Source organism: Silurus meridionalis, chromosome 2, assembly GCF_014805685.1.
Source record: "Silurus meridionalis isolate SWU-2019-XX chromosome 2, ASM1480568v1, whole genome shotgun sequence".
Classification (NCBI taxonomy): domain Eukaryota; kingdom Metazoa; phylum Chordata; class Actinopteri; order Siluriformes; family Siluridae; genus Silurus; species Silurus meridionalis.
The window spans coordinates 7,504,383-7,528,658 of record NC_060885.1 but is presented as its reverse complement, the minus strand read 5'-3'; the positions used below and the strand labels follow the sequence as shown (position 1 = coordinate 7,528,658).

Sequence of the window (24,276 nt, the reverse complement as noted above, 5' to 3'; positions counted from 1 at the left end):
TTAGTTCAGATTAAATTTGATTAGATTTAAATTTATTGTCATTACACATGTACAAGTACAAGGCAACGAAATGCAGTTTAGGTCTAACCAGAAGTGCAATAGCAGCAAGTGAGGATATACAGTGTTTACATGATTTACATAAATAAAATTAAATAGTATTATAGGAGTAATTTACAGATGTGTATGTACTATGAACATAATATATGGCTATAACTATAAACAGAAATCAGGTGGATATATACAATCGTATTATTATTATAGAGCAAGTGTGCAAATGCGCATAGTTTTTGTGTAAACAAAATATATTCCTCATTTATTGAGAAACTTACAGTAGAGTTTCGTTGTAAAGGTTTCAGTTTCATTTCACTTTAAAGCTTAAGTTTCTTTTTACGAGTTTGATGGTGTTCACTTTCATTTGCTCTCTGCATCAGCTGGACTTCAAACCCTGTTACAGAGAAGACAGATTTATGGCTGAAATACTTTCCTGGGGCAAACTGAATTCAACAGAAAATGATGCTTCACATGAGAATAAGGGATTTGCTGCAATCTACCGGAGGATAAAATTTTTGGATTTGTCCATCACAGGAGGGCTCGTGACATTTCTCAGGGACACGGACCGGAAAGTCATCGTAGTGACATCCAACATATTGAAGAAAAAACAGGCAAAGTACAGTAAGTTTGTGTTCAGATTTTCAACCACTTTTATTTATGCTTAAAAATTAGTCAGGGGGTTATTTTGTATTTTTATGCTTTTGTTACAATTTTATACCTCTATGAATAGTATTAGATCTAAACATTATTCTAATTTTCCATAAAGTTTTAAGGTTCACAGCTCTTTGGTTCAGGGTTCAAATCTCTTCATGTTTCAAGGGTTTCCCTCAAGTACTCTGGTCTCCTCCTCTTGGTTGTAGATTGAAGGATATAATATAATATAATATAATATAATATAATATAATATAATATAATATAATATAATATAAATTTTATATTATATTATATTATATAAAGAGGAGGAAACCAGAGTACTTGGGGGGAAACTCTTGAAACATGAGCCTATTGTACATTATATGTTCATCTATTTTTATATTAACAAGTTTTGCAGACACCCGGTCGTTAGTATGCATTCAGAGCATGCACTCCACATTTAGTCCCAATTTGCTCTTAAAATTTCCTCCACTCCTCTGGAAAGATGTTCCTTGAGATTTTGGAATGTGCTTATGGAGATTTTTGCTCATTCAGCCACAAGGGTGTTAGTAAAGTCAGGTACTGATGTAGGTGAGGTGAGGAGGCCTGGGGTGGAGTCACTGTTCCAATCATCCCAAAAGTGTTTAATAGGGTTGAGGTCAGAACTCTATAGCAGATCTTCCACTCCAATCCATGCAAAGTACAGTATATCGTAATTGTGTTTGCTTTGTGCACAGGGGCATTGTCATGCTGGAACAGGTTTCCTAGTTTAAGTGGCCACAAGCATATTTTCTAATGTGACCCCATCATGTCCACAAATACTCTCACCCTTCTCAATATCCTGTTGTTTCTCTGGAAAACTGACCTGTGGAAACAGTATGAAACTGAGAAATTAGCAAATAAAGGAAAAAAATATTCAGCACAGGAATAGTAGTAAAAAGTAAAAGTAGTAGTTTGCCAGTAAATTTTAGCATGGGAGTCCAGGTCTTGTTTAATTTCAAGGATCCTTGAAAAGGAAATTATAACTTTTAAAAATGTATGTGCGGTACAGTTTCTTGGATTCAATTATAGCGTGCTGGAATGTAGTTGTGCCTACATTTGAGAATACAGTGGAACCCGCTTATCTCGCCCTCGGTTACCTCGACAACCCTATTAAGTCGACCTTTTTGAAGTGGAAGCGCCAAATTCTCGCTTTTTCTAAGCATTTTTTATCGTTTATGTCGCCGAACCCTAATATCTCGAGCACAAGGGGGGAAAAATTTGCCATTTAACGTCGGTTATCTCGGTGCAGCCGCAGAAGAACTCGCGGAAGTGGCGGAAAAATCAAACCTTACAGATACTACAGGTGTTGTATTGTATACTGGTGAATCTCTGCTGTTAGTTAGTGCTAGTGTTCGTAGTTTTATTATTAGTAATTGAATTAGATTTTCTTCACATTAAATATTCTTCCTGGACATTTTGGGATCATTGTTTGTATTTCTTAATTTGGAAAATGACACTGATGTGGAAACACTGCAATCTAGTGGTGGGATGCAGTCACTTCACGGATAGCATGATCAGCATGCATTATGGGAAATGTAGTTTATGGTCAATGCACCCTTTCGACTTATTTATTATAAGATAATCAGACCTTTTCAGCTCTCGCGGGCCACATAAAATAACGTGGCGGGCCACATTTGGCCTATTTTGAGTTTGACACATATGCATTAGATCTATAATGAGGTGGTCTGTGCTTTTCATTTTATTGAGACCCCTACTGTAATAGTATTTAAAAGTATGGATTATAGTTATTATTTTATTTCCATATCAATTCAAGGGTGAGCCAAGTAAAAAAAAAAAATGTTTCATTGTTATTTCTTTTTATTGTTTTTTTTATATATATAATTTTACATTGTTTACTGCAAGTAAGTGTCCCAGAAGTGGATTTATGTCTAAAAATCTTCTTTAAAAAATTCAGTTCAATTACAGTTTATAATCAGATTTATTGAATAAAATAACATATGATTTATAAATTAATTATTAGCAAATGTGTGCTAAAAATTCTATTACATGCTTCTCAATTGTGAAACAGAAACTATGAATAAGGTCAAGAAGCCAATTTAAAATATGTGAACAAACTGCCAAGTGGACATGATCAGAAGGTTATATGTTTAAATCCCAGTATAACCAATCTAACACTGCTGGGTCCTTGAGCAGTGCACTTACCCTGAAGTTGCTCTGGATAAGGCTGTATGCCAAATGCTGTAAATTCTGTTAGAGTGTTCAGACCACTAGAGTTATTGAGTCTCATTTAAACCACTTTGGCCTTGATTAATTTTCTATAACAACATACACAGAAGTGGTGTATTTCTTACCTACAGTAAATTGCTTTAGAATGTACAGTATATTGATACTTTATTAGATTAGATTAGATTAGATTAGATTAGATCTAGATTAGATTATGGTATATACAGCCAAGTCAAGTCAAGAAGCTTATTTCTACCATATATAGCTAACACAGTACACATCAAAGTGAGACGAGGTTCCTCCAGAACCCTGGTGCTACATTAAACAACATAAAGCTACATCACACAACATAGAGCTACATAACAGAACACAGAGCTAAGGACTAAAGTAAGCTAAGGACTAAGCTAAGTAAGTGTCCCCACCACATAAAGTGCATCGTGTGCAACCTGATCTAAACAGCAGTGGTGGAGTGTCAGGGCCAGCAAGGGCTTTTTTTTGGTCCATGAATATGTTTTGCATTATTCCCAAAGTTTTATTGCCTCAATTTTATATCATTTAATTTGATGGTTGTGTTGCTCTTAGAGTGTATGTTTATGTTGGAGTTTTAATCAGATTTTGGACATCACATGTTGCCAGGGTCAAATAATTCTGATGTGAGGCCTTTAGAATTAGCAGTGCAGGGCATCTGTAGTGAAAGGTACATGTTGCTTGAAGCTGTTGCTTTATCCAATGAGATTTTGAGTTGCAACTCCGGGGCCATCTAGCAGGCATACAATAACGCTGTCAGGACTCCACCTGCCATGCCCCCTTTCGGCGGCTGTCATGCCTCCGCTTCTTCTAACGCTCCCATCTTAATCACACACACCTGGGACTCATCTACTACTCATTCCTGGCTCCCATATAAACCCCTCACTTTCATTCACTCACCGTCCGTTATTGTTCGTATACGGACTCTACATTTCTCCTACGGCAGCGCTTTCCCCAAAGTGCACCCGGATTACCTCTTTTCTCCCGTGCGTTTGTTCCTGGACTGTGTGGACCTCGCCCCTCCAGGGCATACCACAGATATCTCTCTGGGTTTCTAAGGACTGCCGTGTGTGTATCTCTCTCTTACCTCATAAAACCAACGCGAACTGTGCTCTGGCTTCCGCCTCCGTTCATTTCGCTGCATGACAAATGCTGACATTTTCACGTCCTTTGATTGTGTGTTCAGAGACTGTGCTAGTCAGAGCTAGCAAACCGCATCTGTAGCAAACTGTACATCCTCAGATAGATAGATAGATAGATAGATAGATAGATAGATAGATAGATAGATAGATAGATAGATAGATAGATAGATAGATAGATAGATAGATAGATAGATTCCGGTAGATTTTATAGTTTTTTTTTTTTTTTTATTGCAAACTGGCTGTCAGTTTTGAAGAAAACTCAGGCTAAATAGTTTAAAACAGTTCTAAAGCTTTTTCATGAAATATTTATACTTCTGTGTTTTCCTTCCTGTGGAATCTGCACAAAAACACACAATTTGCCTTCATTTCACTGTAGCTACTGTATATAGCTGTGAATGAATGGAGAATTTTTGAATTCTGTTCGATTGGTTTCTTGCATTAGAAGTGGCATTCATTCTCACAGTATGAGATACCTGTCTGTGATGCGGCGCTCTGTTATGCTGCCTTTCTCTATAATATTGATGATTTCTAGAGCCATTGCATCATAACGATGGTAATAACGTAGGACACCACTGAAGACCTAGGTGTAGTTTAGAATTTAGTAAAACATTGCGATATGATGCCATGCAATGCAAAACCAAGTTTATTGAGAAAAAACATGCCCAGTATGTGAATTGTATACACTATTGACACAAATGACACTGATGTTTTTGTTTTTAGGAGTTACTTTAGACTTGAAGGAGCGAGTTGCCATTTTCAGCACTGGGCAGGAGCATGTTGTGCTTGTGTCTGAAACAGGGAAAGTGTGTGAATGGAAGCATTCAGCAACTCCATCCAACATACCCAGGTAGATCTTCATCTTGTAGAACTCCTCTTCTTTTGCTATTCAAGTTGCTTAACATTTTTGTTGTTGTGTCTTTCATTATCAGGGCATTCAGCTGTTTAAGTAACATACACATTGTACAGGTTGCGTGTGGAAACTCTCATTCAGTCGTCCTAGCAAATGGTACGCATTTACACCATTTATTTACCTTTTTCAGTTGAATCATGTAGTATGTTTTTAGGTGCATTGAAATGGTCAGTAGGGAATGAAGTATTATGCTGTGTATAAGATAACAAAGTTCAGGCTGCAGTTTAATAACATTTATGGTGACACTTATAGATCTTCCCTCATGTCTTCTCAGATGGTCAGCTGTTCACATGGGGTCAGAACTCGAGCGGTCAGTTGGGTTTGGGGAAAGATAAGCCAAGTTTTTCGTCTCCTGAGCCACTTATGTCTCTGAGTGGGATCCCTCTGGCTCAGATCAGTGCTGGAGGAGACCACAGCTTCGCCCTGTCTCTCTCTGGAGCGGTGTTCAGTTGGGGCAGGAACAGTGCCGGACAGCTGGGCGTTGGAGACACTGATGGTACTGACAATGTACTAAAAGTCATCTGTATCAATATCTGTACAGTTATTGTGGTTGTAAAATGGTTTGTTTTCACAGACAGACACGTCCCTGTTTGTGTAAAGAGCCTGAACTTGAAGAAAACTGTGTTCGTCTCATGTGGAGAGGACCATACTGCTGTTCTAACAAAGGTTTAACCTGAAACTTCCACATGCATTCACCACTAGACTCACTAAACTCACATTACAGCACAGTGAAATTCTTTTCTTAGCATATCCCAGCTTGCTCGGAAGCAGGGGTCAAAATGCAGGGTCAGCCATGATACAGTGCCCCTGGAGCACAGCAGGTTAAGGGTCTTGCTCAAGGGCCCAAGAGTGGCAGCTTGGTGATCCCGGGGCTTGAACCCCCCAACCAGTAATCCAGCACCTCATCCACAGAGCTACCCCTCCCCTAAGTACTATGTTACTGTTAGATTCATAGTATATACTAAATTATCAAGTTTTTACCTCAGAAAACAATTCAATTTTTTTTCTGTTTCTTCTTTTTCTCTGAAGGAACTGAATTATCTGCATTTCTAGGGAATTCACCTTCATCAAAATACATTCATTTGACATATTAGATTTTTTTTTATATCCAAATCCAAATTTTTTACAAAGTACTACAAATGATGAGGACATGAGCAAAAATGTAATCACTATCAGAAAAAAGCATAAAATTCAGCTTTAAAAGATCAAGTTTCCTGCTTCCACACCGTACACATAGTAATAATAAGTGATACTAATATATAATTATAGAAATTAAAAGCATTTTTCTGATTTTTTTGTGTAGGAAGGACTACTATTCACATTTGGATCAGGTCGTTATGGGCAGCTTGGGCATAACTCACTCAGAGATGAACTCCGTCCTCGTGTAGTTGCCGAACTCTGGGGATCCAAAGTGTCCCATATAGCCTGTGGGCGGTAAGTAACTACCTCTAGTTTGTGAGGTCACAAGTCGAAATGATTAATCTAATTGGCTAAAATTATGATGATAAAAATTATTATTATATTATTCAAAAATTGGCTAGAAATATGATCATTAAAACAACAGCAGTGTTGGCTGCAAGGTTTATATTAATGTATGGACATTAATAATGTGTTATATTAATTTCTGTAGGGCCTTCCACAGGTATATTAACAGAATTAAATCAGGATTCATTGTTGAATTTATGGAAGGAGTCTCCAGAATTAGGGCTTTGTAAGAGTCAGTAGTTAAGTGCTTTTTAACTTTAACAGGTTGACTGGTAAGAAAATAAATGTTTGCCGTAAATAAGCTATTTAATATAAGCAATAACAGAAAAATAACATTATTTTTGCGATGATAAAGAGATTAAATGCACAATGGGTCATTTCTGAATAATTAAAACAAATATTGACCAATTGCTATGAATAATAAGAAAAAATCACCAAGTGGAAAAAAAAACCCAACTACATGTGATAACATTAATTCTCACCGTTGATAATTTTTCTATACCAGCACTTTCCTTTCTTTAATATTTGAAATGCTAATTATTTTATTTATTTAAGTTACAGCAGTCGTTAATGTGAAGGCTGCTCTCTTAAATTTAAGGCATCACACTCTGGCACTGGTTGAATCGTCAAACACAGTGTACTCGTTTGGATGTGGAGAGCAAGGTCAACTGGGAAATGGCCAGCAGACTAATCAGTGTGTGCCATTTCCTGTCCAGCTGCCACCAGGTTCGGTACATTATTCATTATTTGTCATGGTCAGGACTTGAACCAGGGTTGAGCATAATAGTCAGAACCTTTTTAAAATGAGCCACAGGGGAAGACATTAAACCGGGCACAGAGACAGGAATCTGATATGTGAAAAGTCTTAGGATGTATTATTGAAAATAACAAAATAAATCAAGAAAGTCTAAATCAACCAGTCCAAAGTCCAGAATTAATAATAAAAAAAAATCCACACAAAAAAAGGAAAGAAAATATATTTTTTTAACAAAAACACAGGCAAAATGTCACAAAAACCAAAGACTTTCACTAGGAAAAGGCACAGCAAAGCAAAAAATATTTCAAAAGCTTACAAAAACAAGAGATGCTCATACGATATTAAAAACCAAGCAAGGAAACAGAAGACATTAGGGGGGAATTTGAATATAAAGTATAGTGGAGATTGAACTCAGGTAGAGACAATTAGCAATTAAGAGAAGGAACAAAGGAACACATCTGATGAGAAGAAAAGCAATAACATTGCAGAACCCTGACAGGTCCCCAAAATCCTGATGAGACATAGAAAAAAATACAAACATAGAATAAAGGTTGTCATAGCAACAAGTCAAGTAAAGAAGTCAAGAAGATTTTATTGTCATTTCAACCATACATAGTTGACGCAGTACACAGCAAAATGAGACAACAATCCTCCAGAACCCTGATGCTACATTTAACAACATAAAGCTACAAGACAGAAAACACAGGGCTAAGGACTAGTAAGTGTCCTCGCCACATAAAGTGCATCATGTGCAACCTGGTGCAAGCAGTGCAAGACAGACAGTGCAAAGAAAACACAAGACAGTGAAGGACAAATACACAAAACACAAAATAGCTCCACTAGTAAACCTACTGTATATTATACACAGTGCAGTGAGTAAAGAGAACTGAGTACAGGAGCGCACCTTCAGATTAACAAAATGTAAACAAATAGGTTTGTGCAAAACAACAACAGCATGTAAACAGCATGTAAAACAGTTTGTAATAATAAAGTGATATAATATGGTTGGTGCTAAAGACATGGATATGTGAGGTGAGTAAATATAGATCCTCAGCATTCTTCTACTAATATATCCTAACTCAATCTGACTTCCCTCACTCATTACAAAAAGTGTTTTTTTGAAACTAATAACAAAAAGTTCTATTGGTGTTAACATACAGAAGACAACATTGAGGAAATCTAGTGTCTATAACACAACCCATGTCCAAATCCTGACAATTAGCATACTTTTGACCACACTAGATGACTGTATTTGCTTAAGACAGAAACAACTGGTCCCATTTTTGTATTTTTAAACAGAATATAACACTGATCAGAGAGTTAGGAAAATAACTGCTGGAGGAAATCTTTCTGTTCTCTTCATCTCTAAAAAGGTAAGCAAAGGACATCGTTTTAATCTTATTGTATTTTGATTGAAATGATTGAATGAAACCTTTCCATTTTTGTCTACTTTGTGATTGTGAAAGGATCAAGTTCAAGCAACTTTAAGTCCATGCATTGGCACTACATTGTTGGATGATAAAATAATTGAGAACTGGATTTCACATTGTAACTCAAAAGGATGGAAAAAAAATCTAAGGTATGAAGGAAATCACTGCACTTGAGGAGAAATTTTCCAAATTAAAGATCATTTCTATCTTAGATGTGCCTACATTTTTCAGAGATGTTTTGTTGATGAGATGTTATAGACTCACTAATGTACGATTTTTAAATATTCTTATATTACAAATTGCTCCACTAATTTTAATCCCAATCTAAACTAATACAACTGTAATATACATGAAACACTTTGGGAAATTATTGTGCCATTTACATTGTAGGGAAATCAAGAAAATGTTCTCGTCAGCAGCATGCATCAATTGGAGCTTCTGTGAGAAAAGGTATAAAAGTGTGTCACTAAAACATTTAAAATTGGAATATTCATCAGTTTATTAATCAACAAAAATGTTGCTCTTTGTAATATTAGCAGGGACAAACATTACAAAACATCGATTGAGGATTCTGGCCTTGATTTATCTCTGGCTCGTCTTGCTTTTGAGAAGATGGCCAAAAAGGACAAAGTTCTATTAGAGGTATGGATCTGTCAATAGAACAGAGATTAGGAATGTCCTTTATGTTGATGTCCAACTTTACTTGCATTACAGATATATGATTTCTTTCCAGGTTGAAAGAGTGGTAAAGAACTATCTTCTCCCTTCTCTGAGTTCGACTTCTGCTGATGTGGAGGCTCTGAGGGTTTACCTTATCCTGCCTGAACTCCTCCGAGTGCTGCACAAACAAGGACATGGTACACAGCTCACTGTTGCTCTGGCCTCTGCTATCGAACACCTGAAGCCCGAATCAATGGATGTCTTGAGTATGTACAATAAAGCTTTTAGCAGTTTACTAAATAGCTCCCAGTTTGGCAACAGTGTTTAATAGGCTTGCCGTTTATTTTTTCAGTTTATCTGAAAAAAGCTTCCTGATCAGCTATCAGAAAGATCAATATGTACATATAGCTATAAATAAGAAAACATGGAAGATGTTTTGCTGAAAAAAAGATGTTGTGTATGGGGACTTTTGGGATGTAGACTTGCTTGAATATTATCCTTTAAAAAGTATTACAAAATATAAGCTTCCATTTAATGATTTCTATCAAATAAAATAAGATTAACAACAGTTGCTCTTTAGGACTCATTTTCTTAACTGATCATTTTTAGATTTCGTGAAAGATAAAAAAAAATGTGAAAACTAAGAAAACTAAGGCGGGATGATTGGGCAACTACTGCAGAAGTGATGAGGGATACAGCAAGAAAGGTACTTCGTGTGACTTCTGGAAATAGAAAGGAAGACAAAGAGATGTGGTGGTGGAATGAGGAAGTGCAGGAGAGCATATGGAGAAAGAGGTAGGAGAAACAGAATTGGGATCGACAGAGTGATGAGAAAAGTAGGCAGGAGTACAAGGAGATGCAGCAGCAGGTAAAGAGGGATGTGGCAAAAGTCAATGAAAAGGCATATGAGGAGCTGTATGTGAAGTTGGACGCTAAGTAAGGAGAAAAGGATTTATACCGATTGGCCAGGCAGAGGGACCGAGCTGGGAAGGATGTGCTGCAAGTTAGAGCAGTAAAGGATGGAGAGGGAAATGTGTTGACTAGTGAGGAGAGTTGAGAAGATGGAGGGAATATTTAAAAAAGCTGATGAACTGGGAAAATGAGAGAGAGAGAAGGTTGGATGGTGTGGAGATGGTGAAGCAGGAAGTGGAGGAATTGAGAGCAGAGGTTAAAAGGATGAAGAGGGGAAAGTCGGTTGGACCAGATGACATACCAGTAGAAGCGTGCAGATGTTTAGGAGAGATGCAGTGGAGTTTTTAACCAGATTGTTCAACAAGATTCTGGAAGGTGAGAGGATGCCTGAGAAATTGAGAAGGAGTGTGCTGATACCGATCTTTAAGAATAAGGGAGATGTGCAGACCTGCAGTAACTACAGGGGAATTAAGTTGATCAGTCACACCATGAAGTTATGGGAAAGGGTAGTGGAAGGCAGGCTGAAAGAAGAGGTGACCATCTGTGCACAACAGTATAGTTTCATGCCGAGGAAGAGCACCACAGATGCATTATTTGCTTTGAGAATGTTGATGGAGAAGTTTAGAGAAGGTCAGAAGGAGTTTGCATTGCGTGTTATTGGATTTAGAGAACGTGTACGATAGGGTGGAGAGTGGAGTTGTGGTATTATATAGGGAAGTCAGGTGTGTCAGAGAAGTATGTGAGGGATGTAGGACATTTGGAGAGGGAGGTGTGATTGCGATGGTTTGGACATATGCAGAGGAGGGACATGGGGGATATCAGTAGAAGAATGCTGAGGATGGAACCTCCAGGAAGAAGTAAAAGAGGAAGACCAAGAAGGAGGTTTTTGCATGTGGTGAGGGAAGACATGCAGGCAGCTAATTTGAAAGAGGCAGATGTAGAGGACAGAGTAGTATGGAGACAGATAATCTGCTGTGGCGCCCTCTAATGGGAGCAGCGGAGAGAAGAAGAAGCCTATTTTTCAGTTCATCTCAATCTTGTGAGTAGCCATTAGAGTGATATAAGCTATGAATTAGAAAGCATGGAAGGCGCTATGCTAAGAACGTATTATGTATAGAGACTTTTGGGTCCCATTAATAAACTTAGATGTAAACCTGCTTGAACATCATCCTTTAAAAAGCATTAAAAAATAGGCAAAATATAAGCTTCTATTTAATAAGATTTCTATTAAATTAAATAAGTTGGCATTTGCTTACCTTTTAAGAGGTCATGAGAACAGAAAAATTCCCTTCAGAAGGATAAGAGTGGATTTTTCAATAAAAATAAAGTTTTGTACATTTCTAAATTTGTTAATTAAATCATTATGCTGATAAATTACTAAGTTTGCTGCATATGAACAAAAGGAACATGCATGAATCTCTCAAAAGTCTTTCCAAACTTTCGACAGACACTGTAAACGCATAAAATACACAGTGTATATTGTACAATTGGTGCTAATTATGTGTGGAACTTTTTTCAGCCAGCCTGTGGATCAAACTCCCCTACTACTACTACAGGACTCTGGTGAAGGTGTTTCACTCGGTGTCTGCTCACTTCATGTCACTGATGACCAATACATTATGTGACCACTGGACTGAAACATTACCTCTGCTAAATGTTCTGAAAAAGCTTTACAGTGTAAGAAATGGAGTTTCTTCTTTTTTATTGTTTTTTATATATGAATTAATTTTAGACGTTTTTAATGATTTCATTTTGCATAATATTAATAAGTGAAAGCAGCTAATATAACTAGTTCCATTGTATTATCAATACAATTTGAAATCATGTAGATTAATAGTTAAATGGATTCTTTCACTCTGTCTAAATCATATATAAACTAATTTTATTTGGCATAGTAGTAGTATAGTATGATCATAGTCTAGCAATGAGCATAAAATACATCATCTCTTATTAATATACTCTCTCTCTCTCTCTCTCTCTCTCTCTCTCTCTCGCTGGATAGATATATAGTTTTTAGACTTTTTTACAGATGTGTAATAATCTAATAGTTTAATGTAATAGCATAATAATGGTGCAAAAACACACACCCATCATACACACTCTTTATAACCCTGCCATCTGGAATAAGGTATCGAAGTATTCATGCTCTCATAGCCAGACTGTCTAACAGTTTCTTCCCATAAGCCATCAGACTCCTCAGTAAGAGACTTGACTGATACACACAAACATACAAACCCTATTGGAATTTTTTAGACAAGTAACATGTAACAAGTAATGTGTGTTGTTTGCACTATGAAAACTTTCTGTATTATGTATCCTCTGTATAGGTTTGTATGTTCTAATCAGCTTAGGTTTATCTTGTGTTCATTTATGTTGTTTTATGTAGCACCTTGGTCCTGCAGAAACATAGATTTGTTCCAGTGTGTACTGCATTGTACATTTTAAAAAAGACAATGAAATATCTTAACTTATTAAGTATAGCAGTAATATAGTATAGTAGTATACTAATAATGATTAACATTTAATATAACATCTCATATATATATATATATATATATATATATATATATATATATATATATATATATATATATATATAATTTTTATTTTTTTTTTTCTTTACTTGCAGATCAACAATCAGAGATTTACAATGTTGCCTGAAAACTACTTCCTTATCAAGGAGCTCATTGACTTTTTCGAAATGGTAAGTGTGTAAGTTATTCCAAAAAAACCTCATATTAGTATTATGTCTTTCAGCTTATGGACTGTAAACATAAATATTTATAGTTTGTTTGAGATTTAATGCCATGCCTAAAATCAGCCACTGTCTAGTGGGTTAAATATCTGTATATCATATTTGGGTTTTAGCACAAAGTTGACAAGCTAATCTGGTTATAACTGATCTCACAGTTTTTCTCAGTTGTTTTGGAGCATTTCATTGAAACAATTAGTATGAACAGCACAATACATTAGATTTTTTGCAAAAGCCTGTAATTTTTTGCAAATCCTTAGTTCATCTCGCAAAATTCCTATCAGAATGAAAAGTCCCTTTGCCATTGTTTACACACACATTCGTCAAAATGTTTAGTCATGTTGTCAGTATGACAGCGTATGGTTTCAGTGTTTTCTAATGTTAACCAAGATTTGGATTACAATGATTGAAAAAGCATGAGGCTGAACTTCTTCTGTATGTATATACATTATAACAGCACAAATTTACACAATACTGTATATAGATTATTGATTGCAAGAGACCAGACAGGATTCACACTTTGAATGTACTGCACTAGTGTTTGTTCATCTCCTGGGTTTTCATCCATTTTTAGAAATTGTAATTCTGTTTTTCTCTGTTGCCAATTGAAGGTTCACAAATTCACCTTTGACCTGTTTTAGAGAACTGGTTGATTATTGGTTGATCTGATGCTGTTCACTCACCTTCGTTAGTGACATTCAAGATTCATCTGCACAATTCATCAATTCAAGTCACATTTACCAATAAAAAAGTTGAATAGAAATTTTAGATGTAAGATTCTGACGACTGTTTTAATTATTTTGCATTTAATGACTTATACAATGAACTGAAGCGGAGATGTTTTAGTTGTTAAAACTATTCAGGTGAAACCAGTAGAATGTATTTTGATCAACATGAACATAAACAACTGATAATGTAGGAAACAGCAGACACTTGTACACAATCGATTAAATGATGTACCAAAGCAGTCGCAATTTGATTAAAGCAAAGAGAATTTTTTTTTTTATGAAGTGCACAGGTGACTAAATGTCTGAGGTTGAACAAGTAGTTTTGAGAATTTCATTTCTGATCTGAGAAACCCTCCAAAGCAGCTGAGAAAACTGTACTGCACTTTACAAGTGTTTGATAATTTCTTAGTCTAATTCATTTTTAGAATTTATAATTCTTTGTTTTGCTCTGTCTGTATTCACTCTCCAATTGAAGTTTCACAAGATTCACCTTTGACCTGTTTGAGAACTAGTTTATTATTGGTTGATCTAAAGCCGTTTGCTCGCCTTCATTAGTGACATTTTAGATTCATCTGCACAATTCATCAATTCAAGTCACATTTACGAAAAAAAAAGTTTAATCCAAATTTTTAATTACATGATGATAACTGGTTTAACCATTTTGCATTCAATGACCTATACAAAGACCATACTTTTTGAACATCCCATTCCACATCCAGTTCTCTTTCCATTGTAATAACCTCCACTCTGAGAAGATGTTCCACTAGATTTAGAAGTGAGCTTGTGGAGATTTGTGCTTATTCAGCTACAAGGGTGTTAGTAAAGTCAGATACTGATGTTGGGTGAAGAGGTCTAAATGCAGACAGCATTACAATTCATCCCAAAGGTGTTCACTAGAGTTGAAGTCAGAGCTTTATAGCAGGTCATATCTTTATTGAGCTGGCTTTATGTCATGCTGGAACAGGTTTGGGTCTCCTAGTTTGTAACTTTGTGGCGCAGTATGCTGAAGAAACAAATATGGATGGTAAAGTCAGGCACCTCAATACATTTATACATGAAGTGTAGGTAGAATAAAATCTATCAATAAGAATTCATTGTTATTCTTTGCTTTAAAAGTATTATTTTTGTTTACCTTTTAGGTGAACCAACATGGTTTGGAATCACTGAACTTACAAAGAAAACTGTTTGAAGAGGTAAGATAATCAAGAGAAATCTTATTTTCTTTTGTTTTGAATTTTAACCAATTATTCTATTACTCTGACTGCAATGTCAGGAAATGTGGAACTATAAAAATATAAAACCAAAAGCATTCAAATTAGAAACAAAATTAAAGCCACATATTCCTGTACTCAGAAGTAGAGTATAGGAAAATATATTAACATATGTATTTTATGGACCTAAATTATGGACATACAACCTGAAATTGCATCTCCATAACAACTGCATACAACTGAAAAAGAAAATCATTCGTGTATTTTTGACATTTATTTTACACGCATGCACGAGCACACACACACACACACACACACACACACACACACACACACACACACACACACACACACACACGCACGCACACATAGTTTAGATACAAGTCATATTTTCAGTTAAAAGCTGCTTTTTTAATTTTTCTCTTCAGTAGCTGCCTTTCTTTTCATTATCACAATTGCATTGTCTATTCTTCCCTCCTCCATGTAAGAAACTTTCGAAGGATGTTTGTTGCACACTTGTTTGTTTGTTGCACACTTCCTTCGAATGAGCCGTACCTGTTTAAAGTGTGGAAATAATGTTTTATAAAATGGTGTCATATAAATATGGATAGTGGCTATTAAAAGGGTAAAACACCCAATAAATAATAAAGTGTCATATCTTTTGAGATTTTCCCCAGAACATTCTTGCAAACTGGTAACTAATCTTCCCAGGCCCGGTACTGGGTCGTGATCAGGTGACTAGGGACCTCTGAGTCTTGCCATTATAATGTTATATGTAAATAAAATAAGCACAATCATCAGGCATGTCAAAACATGACCAGGATCTAAAAAAAAATGCATCAGACATCTCTGGGTAACTGATCTGATTATAATCGTAATCAAATACCACTTCAACTGGCAACTGCCTAATGTCTTGATATTCTCTACACTGTTACAGATGCCTTTGCTTTTCAGTGACCCAAAGCACCTAGCTACTTTGACCTTTTTGGTATGTAGTAATCACTTGTATGGCATTTGAAATAAGCATAAAATGAAATGGTTAGAATTTTTTAATGATTAAAATTTATTTTATTTTTTTTAAAGGAAAGTTCTGATCTCCTAACCTTGTATCCCTTTACCCTTGACATGAAGAGTAAATGCATACTGTTCATGGTAAATACATACTTGGCATGAAAGTTATATTAAATATATTATACTAAATATCCACTCTGCCTGTCCTTGGTGTAACTAAATTGTGTGCTTTCATGTATGAAGTTTTCACAGCTAGAGTATGAAACACCCTGCTTTTTATTTGACTATATGAACCAACTGTGTGTGAAGCGAGAAACTGTGCTGGCTGACACACTTGTGTTCCTGAAAACAGGCTCCTATGATTTTTATCAGTTTTTAAAGGTATAAAATTACATAGTTATTTTAACACTATGAAATAAAAAAAAAATTGACTTACCATTACATATATACAATACCATTAAATACCATTTTTTTTATGTTGCTGACAGGTGAAATTTGCTCTAGAAGATGGGATCGATGCTGGAGGTCTGCTGAGTGAATTCTTCACTTTGATCACACTGGAAATAACAAAAGACTCCAGCATAACCCAACTATTCGAAGACTCTGGACTCTTCTGGTTCTCTACTGTAGGTCTGATTTTTTAATGATGTTTGAACTGAAGATTAGTACAAGCCACTATATCTGATTTTCAATTCACTGTAGGATTCTGGATCCAGCCAGGAGGACCCTGAATCTTCAATTCAGTACTACTTTGGTGTCATCTGTGGATTGGCTTTTTATAATCACACCTTTATGAACATCAGCTTCCCTGTGGCACTGTTCAAGAAGCTGCTGAAGCTCAGTCCAACTCTCAGTGACCTGGAGGAGCTTTCACCAGTGGAGGCCAGGTTGAGCTTCATTTCTTCTAACAAATAACATACTCTCTGTAAAATTAAAAATAGACTTGCAATACCAAGGTTCTTGTGTCCTCCCAACATAGAAGTCTAAAAGATTTACTCACAGAAGAAGAGGATGTCGTGGAGGATCTCTATTTGGATTTTACAGTAAGATTAGTTTTTAGAATTTTTACTAGATACTTAAAAGGTAAATTGTGCCTTGTATAAGTTTTGTTTCCTCTCAGGTAAAAGGAATAGAACTCATTCCAAATGGAGCAGAAATTCCAGTCACAAAAGCTAACAGGTATAGAGTGTTTTTTAACACTATTTTCATGCATTTATACTTTTTAAATCTTGTAGTCTATGTGACCAAAATCTAAACCTGGATGCAATCTTTATAATGTAATTACAAACTTATTCTGATTTGAGAATTAATTCAACATTTATAAATGTTGAATTATTATTATTATTGTAGCCCAAGCTACTTTGGTAATGATCCGAGGTGCTTGACTTACTGTACTTCAGTACAATACCAAATTATTATAATTTCGATATTCATGACATTAGCAATTTTAAGTAAATACATGTGCTCTAGAAAATACTCCAAAAAAAATGCAAAAGAAAAACAAATAGCTACTGAACAGTCCTATATCATTCTCTTTTGTGCATTTTAAGTCTAAATCATGGGTCCTATAATGATAAAAAATGCTACCATCTACTTTTTTGGTACTGTGCAGGTTAAATCTCTATCATGCAAAGAAGGCATGCTTGAACATGATCCAAAAATGCAAAAATAGAAAATTCTTCTGTGGTCAGACAAATTGAAATTTTCTTTTCTTTTTGGAAAACCATTAACTTTATGTCCTCCGGACTAAAGAGGACAGGGACCATTGGGGCTTGTTATCAGTGCTCAGTTCAAAAAGTTGTGATGGTATGGGAGTGCATTAGTGCTTGTAGAATGGCCAGTGTAACTAACTCTTAGAAAAGAGTTAGTAAGGTAATCCTTTTGAGCTCCATTTTGTTTGGTCTCTTCCGCCCCATACGGTATAGTCTTTTACCCCGCCCCCATACGGTATAGTCTTTTAACCCCGCCCCCATACGGTATAATCCTTTGACTCTGCCCCCACTAGTTAGTGTGATGCACACCATGGTAAAGGAAAGTCATGTCGCTTAAATGCTCTGAAATCGTACAAGGTTCTTAAGGAAAGTAAGGGATAATTAAGCACCTAGCTGGAACGGGAACAAGCTCTTACGGTGTTTCACTAAGAAAAGGTTTTTCATCAAGGAAAGGTAGATTTTGTGTTTCACAAGGAAAGGCTGATGGCTGAACACAAAATAAAGGCTTTTTGAAAAATCAGTACGCTTCACCATTGTCTGGCTGGGGGTTAGCTACAGCCAGCTTGCACATTTGAAAAGATTTATCAATGCTGAATGGTATATACAGGTTTTAGAGCAACAATCGCTTCCATGCAGAAAACGTATTTTTCAGGTAATATTTGATCAAGACAATGTTAACTGTATATACTGCATCTATTACAATAGCATGACTTTGTAGTAGCAGAGTCTGGGTGCTGAACTGGCCTGTCTGCAGTCTAGACCTTTCACTATCTAAAAACATTTGGTGCATCATAAAATGAAAAATACAACAAAGGACACGCAGAACTGTTGAGTAGCAAAATCCTGTATTAGACACCTCAGTTCCCAGATGTATACGGACAGAAGATGTGATACTACACAGTGGTTAACATTCCCCTGACCCAACTTTTTTCGAGACCAACCATCAAATTCAAAATGACCTTTTTTTGTTCCTAAAAATGAGAATATATTCTCATTTTAAATATTTAATGTGTTTTGCTTTATTGTGAATAAAATATGGATTTATGCGATTTGCAAATCATTGCATTCTGTTTTCACATTTTGCACAGTAACAACTTTTTTGGAATTTGGGTTATACCTAGGCTTTAATCATTTGAGCATATTTTTAGCTGGACACTTTTACTTTTCAAATAACTAAACCGATATTCTATAGTTATCACTAACATTACAGGTAGACATGTTTGTGTGCTTTGTGATCTCATGTAGATATATTTCTATCAAAATGAAGCACATTTAAATGCAACTATTAAACACAGCATAACGTATTCCATTCTTTTACAGGCAGAAATACGTGGACTTGTATATCGACTTTGTTTTCAACAAGTCAGTGGAAAGTCAATTTGGGAATTTTAGGAAAGGTTTTTCTCATGGAAACCCCTTATATTTTTGGAATATATTCAAGTCTGAAGAGCTCAGAGACTTACTCTATGGTGTGTCTAAATACGAGTGGGAGGAGCTCCAAAAGGTACAAAGAATTTAGATTGTTTTTAATTACATTTGTTCAATATTATTTTGCATACTACAACAGAATTTATATATATATATATATATATATATATATATATATATATATATATATATATATATATATATATATATATTTATTTATTTATTTATTTATTTTTACCAGGGTGCTACATATGAAAACTGTAGACCCTCAGAAGAGCTCATTCAGAACTTCTGGTCTGTTTTCTTTGAGTTGAGTGAAGAAAACCAGAAGAAGTTTCTGAGTAAGTTTAACACTTAAAATAATATATATATCTCCAGTGTGATAATAAGTCCATAACCATCTCCAATGCTTCCCATTAGCAATAATCACACACATAAACAGCCAGGAAACCTTGGCCTCTGCCACTGCGAGAAAACATTATGTTTAAACTAGGGCTGTCAATATCAACACGTTAATAAAACTTTAACCCAAATTAATTTTAACGGCACAAATTTTGTTGACGTGATTAATGCAGCGGACATTTCTGTTTGTTAAATAATTAAAACCTCCAATGCAACACACATTTATTGAGAACATCCTTTCTTAACCAAGTCTCAAATCAAGCACCAAAATCCCCTATGATGCACTTAGTTTCACTAATAATATCAATAGCATTTGACTGTGCCCATGTTGATTAGAGTATTAAAAACTTATTTTAATACTCTAAAGTATTTAAAGTACATTTATAGCTGATAAAAATGTGTGATTAAATTGACTCATGACAATATTGTGATTAATCGCAATTGAATATTTTAATAGCTTAAAAGCCCTAGTTTAAACATATTAAAAGTTTCTTCCATTAGATTGTTCATCACCCGAATGTATTTATTTTACAATTTACAGTATATAGATTTCTAATGAATGGATGGTTCGATGGACAATTGTACAATGTCTTGGCAAAAGAGATATAATACTATAATTAAATGCCACATAAACATTTTTCACAGCTTTCGTGTATGGGACAGATCGCATGCCAATAGGAGGACTGTCTAATAGGAAGCTGATAATTGTGAAAAGTAACAATGATGATGCAGACGACCGTTTCCCCTCGGCCCAGACATGTTTCAACATTTTACACCTTCCAAACTACAGCAACATCGACGTACTTCGAGACAAACTCATTCATGCCATCACATATTGTGAAGTTTTTGGACAAATGTAAAAGATTGGGTGCATGCAGCAATTAATGTGTTGTACATTTTTTCTCTTTTTTTTTGGAGCAAACATTCCATATTTTGATGGAAGGATATTGCAATAGTAAATATATTGGCTGACTCTGATTAGCACCCCGACTACTGAACTAAAGAGCTGATTAAGATACACAGAAGCTCTTGAATTAGTTTGTATTGTACTTTGTTCTTTATGTTAGACATTTTTTTTTTATACAGCAAAACCCCGTTGGACGAGCATAATTCATTCGTGAAAATTGCTCGTAGGTCCATTTGCTCAGATGTTCAAACTAATTTTCCCCATAGGAATGAATGTAAAAGCGATTTAACCCGTTCTGAGACCTCATTCGATCGCTTATTTCTGCACTTAAAAAGTATTTGTAGCCTATTTTACCAAATACACCGCAAATTACAGTAATGTAAACATAATTTAACACTTGTACCACCCATGTGGTAGTGGTTGATTGCGAGTGTGAGAGGCACAGGGCTACACCATGCTTGTACTTTTCGACTATTTCCTTCTTGCGTTCAATGGTAATTCTATTTACTTTCTTCCCAACAACATCACTGCTTTTCTTGGGAGACATTTCTATAGATTTCTAGTGAAATAAAAATATAACACTAAAAAAAGGTTTTGCTGCACTGAACAACGAGAGCGACCGAGCGACACGAGATCAACTAAGCGGCTGATGCTACCCTCGCCCGAAAGCGGGGAACCGGCAGCGTGGGTTTGCTCGTGCCTTCGAAATTTGCTCGCAAAATAGGTTCATTTTGCGAGCAAGGTCGTTCGTATCTTCGTTTGCTCATACTATTAGTTGCTCATATAACAGGGTTTTACTGTATGTAATGTCCTTGATGTGTGTATCTGCAACCAAAACTATTTATTTTTTCTATCAGTCACTGTAAAATAAAAAAATAAAAACAAATAAAAAATAAGCTCTGACTAACGCACTGTCTGACCATTTATTCAAAGGATTGTGAAAATGCTGAAGTTACTGTACGCCTGGTAGATGACCCTGGAGTAAACAACTCACAATCTGATTGGCTAACGCTTTATTGATATGTACTTTATGCCTCAGGTTTCCCCACTGCTGAATCTTTTGTTCACGTTGGCAAGACGTGATGGGAAATATGATTGGATAGAAACTCTAATGGAAACAGACACTCCTTTACGCAGCACAATCGAGAGAAAAGATACGAAATGAGGAAAAAAGACTATTGGGAATAATTTTATACATATTCATGGACATAAACAATTTACCCTACTTCATATGAAACAACACTTGTATAATAATAATAATAATAATAATAATAATAATAATAAATAGGTTTTTATTTTAAATAGAAATCATGAGTCTGATATCAGATTCGTTTTATTATTTTAAATAGAAATTTATTTGAAGAAAAAAAAAACAAGTCTAATGCAACTTTAATTACTTAAACTACTCCCTAGTGGCTTTTTAACATATTTTATTCATTGAATAATAATGATTATAAATAAATCATGTATGTCTTTGGCCTCCTTTGGCTCTCCTGACACCAGACACAGTCACGTGATCGGTGACGCCCAGATTTAATCTCAGGCTGAAGTTCAAACAGCGTCGTTTCTGTATCTACTCACACTACATAGGGAGCACTAGATTTAATCGTGCTGTATGCACAATGTAGTGACTCAATGTAGTGCACAGAGCTGTATTTGAGATGAGCGCCTAACCCTAACTTCCTTGTTATTACCATAACATACGGAGAAGCAGAAAATAAGGTGTCATTTGGGAAACGGGTATGTACCTTTCAAGGTAGGTTTGAACACGTAATTCGGATTATATTATTTCGTTTATTTTGTTTTTGCTCGTTCGGTTAGTTAGCCTGCTAGCCTGCTATTTGGACAGTTGACAGTGTTTGCTAGTTATGCTAGGTGCTTAGCCTACCTGTTTGAAATGTTTTATAAATATATAGAGTTTAGTTATTAGTGATGTCGAGGATTAGATCAGATGTAAAAGGGTTTTTGGGCACGTTGTATTTAATAATTTTTAATTATCCTATTATCGATCTAGCTACTAATCTTGATCCAGAATTAAGGAGAAATAAGGATTGGCTTGTTTCATCATCTGAGCATTTCAGCTCATAAACTGTGTGTGTATGTGTGATATATATATATATATATATATATATATATATATATATATATATATATATATATGTGTGTGTGTATCTGTTAATGTGGTGAGTCACAACTGACTTCTGTTTCTCCATGATTATGAGATTAACTTAAATTTCCATAGGAACAGTAGATTTCACATTTGTCAGTGTTTTATCTCTGTCTGAACAAAGAATGGATTTTTAAATGGTACATTTTATTTCCGGATCTAAATAGTAGTAATAATCATCTTCATCAGTGTAAAAGATTAGAGAAATTCCACCATCATTATCAGTGAGGAAGAAAGAAGAAACACAACTATCATAAAGTGAGGAAGAATGAAAAATCATCATCATCATTATCAATGAGGATGAATGGGAAATGACCACTATCATCATCAATGGGAAAGAATATGAAACACCATCATCATCAGTGTGGAAGAATGAAGAAACTCCATCAGTGAGGAAGAATGAAGAATCTCCATCAGCATCAGGAAGGAATAATGAAGAAACTCCATCATCATCATCATCATCATCATCATCAGTGAGGAAGAAAGAAGACACTCCATCAGAGAGTAAGAAATAAGAAACTCAATCATCATCATCAGTGAGGAATAATGAAGAAACTCAATCATCATCATCATCATCATCAGTGATTAAGAAAGAAGAAACTCCATCAGGGAGGAAGAATGAAGAAATCTATTAGATCCAGGAGATCCATGAAATTAACTGAGCAACTCAAGAAGTATGAGGATGGATTTGGACTGTAAATAACATTAACAGTCTGCTGCAATTTCTCAGGATCAACACAATGGCTCATCATTGAAAACGACTGACCATCATCATCATCATCATCATCATCACTGAGTAATTACTTTATGTGCATCAGGATTTGGTGGACCTCCCCTCATCCAGAGTGACTTACAGTGATCTCATTTATCACTCTGAGCACTTAAAGGTTGAGGGCCTTGCTCAAGGGCCCAGCACTGGCAGCTTGGCGATGCTGGGATTTGAACCAGTCACCTTTTTTGATCAGAAGCCCAACATCATAACCCGTAAGATATGAAGCTGTGAGGTTGGAATCCACTCTTGATTGGATGCATCCCAGAGCAGAATATTAATATTTACAATAACGAGTTTATCAACATCTTCATGAACTGCTTTATCCGGGTCCGGAGTCCACTTTGAATTCCGGAGCCCGTCCCAGGAAGATTAGGGTGTGAGGCAGGAACGCATTCCCAGTGTCTTACAGAACACTGCACACACACACACACACACACACACACACATTCAGCAATCCTTCACACAAGGGCAATTTGCTAGCGGTAAATCAGTGACTGGAACGTTTTTACGAGGCGATAGGAAGCCAGAGGAACCAAAGGAGACCCATATGGATATCCAGAATGCAAGTCGAGCTCAGGATTGAACCAGCGACCCTGCCTTCTTTATCGTTCTACTGTAATGTCTTGTGTTTTTCTAAAAATATCGAGTACCTATGATGGAACATATTACCATTCCTACTTGGGAAGAAAATTTTTCCTCACAAACTTAAGTGGAGGACTGCAAGATTGTTTAGTCTCCGCATCGCACTTCGAGCTGTTTTGCTTGTTTGTTTTTGTTATTATTATAAATGTTCTACACAACAGTACCAGGGGTATGTGAAAGAGACTATAGTTAGCGCAGTGTCACTGTATCTACTCACTCTATACCGGAAATACGATTTACGAGTCTAGCGCTTTCGAATCTTCAGCGTTTTATGTCCAGCTTCAAAGGAGAAAATCCTGACAATGAATGAA

At 35.7% G+C, this 24,276-nt stretch overlaps 2 protein-coding genes across 5 annotated transcripts in view; both read left to right on the top strand.

Annotated features, from left to right (window-relative positions):
* Window positions 1–420: 420 nt before the first annotated feature.
* On the top strand, window positions 421–20,640 carry LOC124400492 (probable E3 ubiquitin-protein ligase HERC4). The gene is made up of 25 exons (XM_046872378.1): window positions 421–672; window positions 4,800–4,926; window positions 5,009–5,085; window positions 5,264–5,485; window positions 5,564–5,655; window positions 6,293–6,423; window positions 7,073–7,200; window positions 8,531–8,604; window positions 8,698–8,810; window positions 9,052–9,111; window positions 9,198–9,303; window positions 9,395–9,587; window positions 11,753–11,910; window positions 12,863–12,937; window positions 14,853–14,906; window positions 15,862–15,912; window positions 16,008–16,076; window positions 16,179–16,316; window positions 16,424–16,561; window positions 16,638–16,822; window positions 16,915–16,978; window positions 17,056–17,114; window positions 18,968–19,151; window positions 19,317–19,416; window positions 20,123–20,640. Exons 1-25 carry the CDS (start codon window positions 468–470, stop codon window positions 20,335–20,337), a joined length of 3,018 nt encoding a protein of 1,005 aa, XP_046728334.1. The 5' UTR covers window positions 421–467; the 3' UTR covers window positions 20,338–20,640.
* A 1,398-nt stretch (window positions 20,641–22,038) lies between these two features.
* The window catches only part of herc3 (HECT and RLD domain containing E3 ubiquitin protein ligase 3), a 51,123-nt gene continuing 48,885 nt past the window's right edge, over window positions 22,039–24,276 (top strand). For 2 of the 4 annotated variants that reach the window (XM_046872336.1, XM_046872328.1), the window contains exon 1: window positions 22,039–22,140. The gene's annotated coding sequence lies outside the window, so the exon portion shown is untranslated. The remainder of the gene's footprint in view (window positions 22,141–24,276) is intronic. The other 2 variants (XM_046872344.1, XM_046872320.1) reach the window with 2 other exon arrangements.